This window comes from Battus philenor, unplaced genomic scaffold (genome assembly GCF_028537555.1).
Source record: "Battus philenor isolate CCGP_79_NKW_IND1 unplaced genomic scaffold, ilBatPhil1.0.hap1 SCAF_9, whole genome shotgun sequence".
NCBI classification, from domain to species: Eukaryota; Metazoa; Arthropoda; class Insecta; order Lepidoptera; family Papilionidae; genus Battus; species Battus philenor.
The window spans coordinates 15,546,037-15,550,955 of record NW_027181759.1 but is presented as its reverse complement, the minus strand read 5'-3'; the positions used below and the strand labels follow the sequence as shown (position 1 = coordinate 15,550,955).

Here is a 4,919-nt window from a genome sequence, read left to right as displayed (position 1 = left end):
ACAGTGGAAAAAAAAAGACAAAAAACGACCCTGTCCTTCCCAAAGATAGGGGACGAGAAAAAAAAATACCGTTCATCATGTCGAATTTTGGTGTAGGAACATGAATGAATAAAACAAATTAATATTTATTTAAAACAGTACATAAAATTTGCCTATAAACACTATATAAACTTGAAACAAAAGCCTTACAAGTAATTGGTGATATCAAATACGTGTAATTAAATCATTTAACAATTGTTTGGAGTTTTAATAATACTGGTCTCGAAAGCGGTTCGTACGGCATCTGAAATATTATACGAATAAATTAACATGTTATTTGAGTAAAGATAGAGAAACAGAAATAAAGATGCATGATTTTTTTTTCATAATCTTTTCTGTTTCAAGATGTCTAACGTTGTATATAGGCCACTTAACTTTCAAATAAGACCAGAAAGAAGCAGCCTGAATATAATCTTCTTCCAACTTCAATAACGGGGTCTGTCCACCTTGAAGGTAGACGTTCGATCCGCGATCATTACTCCAGCATCTTAAGGTCCAGGTGGCCATCTGTTCTACTCGCCTTGTGGCCTGCCTGCCACTTCAAATTGCATTCTGCTGGCCGATGTGGTTTATTTACGTTCAATTATGGCACAAAACTATTTAATAAATTCTGCAGGCATAGGGCTCACCCAGAGATATCTACGAAGGACATACCATAATCGCCTTGTGGTGTTATGATACACAGAGGACGCTTTTGCCCATCTTCTGGAAACTTGTTCGAGAGCATAGACAATACTACATATATATATAATTAATGCAATAAGTGTGAATTATATAAGATTGTATTTTTGGAATCGAACCCGCGACCTACTATCACAAATCTCATTCCATTACCACTAATTATACGGTGTAATTATATAAATATTATTATAATTATGTAAATAAATATATAAACAAAGTAGGTGTCATCTTTACGTTTATAGATGGAGTCTTCCTAAACCCTAATACATCTAGGTGTTTGTATGAAGATCCCTATCTATTCTATTGTTTCTGAGGATGTTAAAACTGTTAGCCCTAAGGCTTTATACAGCTTCATCGGTATTGAGTTCACGGAGCGGAAGGGTCCATGAACTAGATAATTGTGTGAAGAAACACAAACTAATATTCAGTCGTATCGGCTGCATGCAAACGATAGCGGGATGTAAAATACATACAGCGCCATCTAGTACGAAATAGAAAAACTACATCCATCTAACGGAACATTATTATTTTGGACGGTTCGATAGATGGCGTTAGTATACTAGTTGTTCGTGTCAAGATTAAAGGCTTATCATATGAATCAACGAACGCTACACACATCTTGTATTGATAATCTTATTTTAAAAGGAAATAAATAAATGAAAATTGACATAAATTTGAATTTCGAATAGCCTAATTCTAGCCAATAGTAGGTACGAATTTTCGTATATACTTACACTTATGCTATTTTTTAATAAAATAAATTGCTCTCACCTTTAGCCTGAAGTTTTTTGAACGCGTGTATAGCAGGGAAATCTTCCTTGCTATCATAAGTATCTGACTTCTCTTTATTTCTAGAAGAACAGACAGATGCCTCTTCTGGGATGACCTCGTCTGTTTTCTGCCATGATCATAATAATGACCATAATATTTTTTTACAAACCTTTTATTTTAAACCAAGATTAATTGAAATATCTGATAAGTAATACGTTCAAATTGTAACCATATGTACAACCCAAGGTTTTTTTACATAAAGATTAATGATGAATCTTGTTTGCGTTTCATCATCATTTCAGCTGTAGAACCTTCCCCGTAGATTTACGTCTTACGATGACTTTGAGGAGGTGATCTGTACACTTTGCGGGTAGACATATTACACTGTAGAGTGCTAAAAATTTGAAGTCCACAGCCTCATTATCATCATGTCCACCGATAGCATCCAGCGTCTACCGTCAACCCTAACAAGGTGGTTCCATTCAGGACCATGGTCTTCATTTCCGAACCTTAGGGCTCCAGCGGTCATCTGTTGCATGTAGCCTGCCCACCGTCACTTCAATTTCCCAAACAGCTAAGCTACTTGAAACGACAGTTTGTGTTTACGACCAAAGACGTTCATTCACTGATAGTATTAACACTAATATATACACTGTATCAAAATTGAGATTGATCCGTGTAGATTTTCCGGAACAATCCTGTTAGGGTTCCCTGATGTCGCATCCTTGATTCTTGGGCTGATCTTATATCACCTCATAATAAACTCATCACCACACGTCGGGGCCATAGAAACTAAATCACGACATGTAAAGTAGCCAAATATAATCATAATTTCATTCCATACTACTGCTCAATATATTGCCTTTCCCAATAAGACGAGATGTAAAAGACGTACATCCTGTGTCTTTCGACCTTGAGGTCATCTATTGAAGTCGCCTAATGCTAAGCAAAAGCCTTCCCCAAAGATCACCACGAAGACTGTTCTCATCAGACATAGACCTCCATATAACTTATAAACCTCACCATATGAATCTTATTGTCTAGATGAAATACCAACAGAAAACTCCATAGCTTTCGTAATCTAAATGTAAACTGTGTCAATATTGTCAGTAGTAACATATCTAATGGATTTAGGCGTTATTTTGAGGAAGTCCATCCTAAGTAAGAAAAGGATCGATATATAGCTACTTCCGCCAATACAGTAGTAGTCGTGCAATAGCAGCTGGCTGGCGGGCGGTGCACTTTATTGCACGACTACTAGTGCATTGGCAGAAGTAGTTATATATTGGTCCTTTTCTAACAGTGGTAACATAGTCTAAGAAAACTTAGTTTTATGTAACTAGCATTTACAAACTGATATACATTTTAAATGAAGAATAACAGAATGTTTAAAAATAAAAGAGATAGAATTAGGAATGAATGAAAGAAGAGGGAATAAATGATCGTGCGACGTATAAAAGAAGAAATAAATGTAAAAAAATGAAAATCTTCACTAATATAAAGTAACGCTCTGACTTTGAACATGGTTGAGGAAATGAGAGGTCCCCAAAAACAGGGGTCAAAAAAATAAATATTGTCAACAGCATAGCTCTTACCGAGGTGCAAACTTCTTTAAAATTTCCCGTTTTGTTAATCAGTTTGAGAAACTCGAGGCATCTCTCTTGGACTTCATTGGTGTCTTCAGGACGTGGACTGAAGTCTATCACCACGTGGTGGGGCTGAAACGGTTCTCCGGTCGCTCTTCCCGCGTCCACCGCTGGCGTTACTAATAACTATGTAAGACAGTGACACGTTTAACATGATTAATAAAATAGAGATATCTTCTTTTTAGACGATGGACTCCTATAAGGCAAAAGCCTTCACCAAAAATCGCCACTATGGTCATTCTTGCTCTACCAGCGACTTCTTGCATCCTTCACCATGTCGTCGTACCACCTAGAGCAGGCCTATCTACGCCATGTCTACAGGCTCGTGGTCAACACTCGAGTACCTTTTCATCACCATCGGTGGCACGAACGATGTGCCTCTTTATTTATTAGATCGAATTAAATAAGAAAGCCGTGTTCACATTGCCCAGCAGTAAGCCCTTAAAAACGTATCTATCAAATTTTATTTATTTATTCATGTAATTTTCCACTTTGTATCACTTTTACCTGTTGTATCAATATAAAGGAGATATAAGCAAGATCTCAATTTGAGAGTAACTAGAATCAAATTGAACTTACCTATGTCATCAATCAAATTAAAGGTACGAGTTCATAACGGATTTGTGAAGAGTTCAGAACACACCAAGTTGGGTTTTCTATTGCTATCTCTTTCATAAACATCCTTCACCAAATCAAGACTCAAAGAGAATTATGAGTTTGGTTTAGTGATAATGCCTGGCTAATTTTACTATGGCTTCGAAAAGCGTTAGCGCCGGAAGCAGTGGCAAAAGGAACACTAAAAACGCTAGGCTGGCATGTTTTGGACTGGCTACGTATTTAAGTTTTCTATATTGTATTTCTTATTGCAATCTTGTCGTTCGGAAACTAGAGACCGTGTGTCGGTTTCAGAACGAATTTTTGGTTAGGGTGTACCATACAATAATTGTAATTATAACTAATAATTTTGAAAATCGCGTAGTTGTTTTCAAAGGATTGTATGAATGACAACTTGTCTTTATTTAATTGCCGGTAAGCTTTGACAGGTTTATCGCATTTGTGTTAGTAGAGCGCCGAAGGCTTGTTCTTTTTGTAGTAATTAGAAGGCTGTTCCAGAAGGCTTGTTTTAGTATTAACTTGCATACCTAAGACCTGTAACTTGAAAACCCCACAGTATTATAGACGGAAAGCGAAGGAAGACGTAGTCAACGTATGAAAGGTAACCTAGTCATAGAACGGAATGAAAAAGAATGAGAAATAGGGGAAAGATCTAAAGAGAATGTGATGTCCCCGTTTACGGATAGCAGCGAAGTATGCGAGCTGCACAAAATCTGGCGTCATTAAAAAACTTGTAAATATAGGAACTCAAATGCTTACTTGGGACTGTTTGCTAAAGGAGGGCTCCGAAGTATTCGTGTAAGTGGAGGTCGCTGAGGACATCCTCGCCTCACAGCAAGGACAAACTGTCAACGTCACCCAATCAGAAACGGCTCTTGCATTCTTCCACAACCGAACGATCCTCGATGTCGCGGGCTGGAATGTGTACGGTGTCACACTAATCATTAAATAAATGTATCAGTAAAAAATCGCACGCCTTCAATACGAGCGTTATTTGAAATGTGACAGATATGAATATAGACAATATAAAATTACACGGGCACAGATAAAATTACATATTCCTTGTTATAGATTAGATAATTGAATATTAATTAAATGGTATATACATAAAAAAAACGTATGACGAATTAAAAATACAAATTGTTTACAATATTTTAGTAAATATTA

At 36.7% G+C, this 4,919-nt stretch overlaps 1 protein-coding gene across 1 annotated transcript; it reads right to left on the bottom strand.

Moving 5' to 3' along the window:
• Positions 1-227: 227 nt before the first annotated feature.
• Positions 228-4,697, bottom strand: LOC137932358 (uncharacterized). Its single transcript, XM_068775962.1, has 4 exons — positions 4,512-4,697; positions 3,087-3,263; positions 1,492-1,618; positions 228-283 (listed from the first exon to the last, which is right to left on the bottom strand). The coding sequence occupies exons 1-4, from the start codon at positions 4,695-4,697 to the stop codon at positions 228-230; spliced, it is 546 nt and encodes a 181-aa protein (XP_068632063.1).
• Between the last annotated feature and the right edge of the window lie 222 nt (positions 4,698-4,919).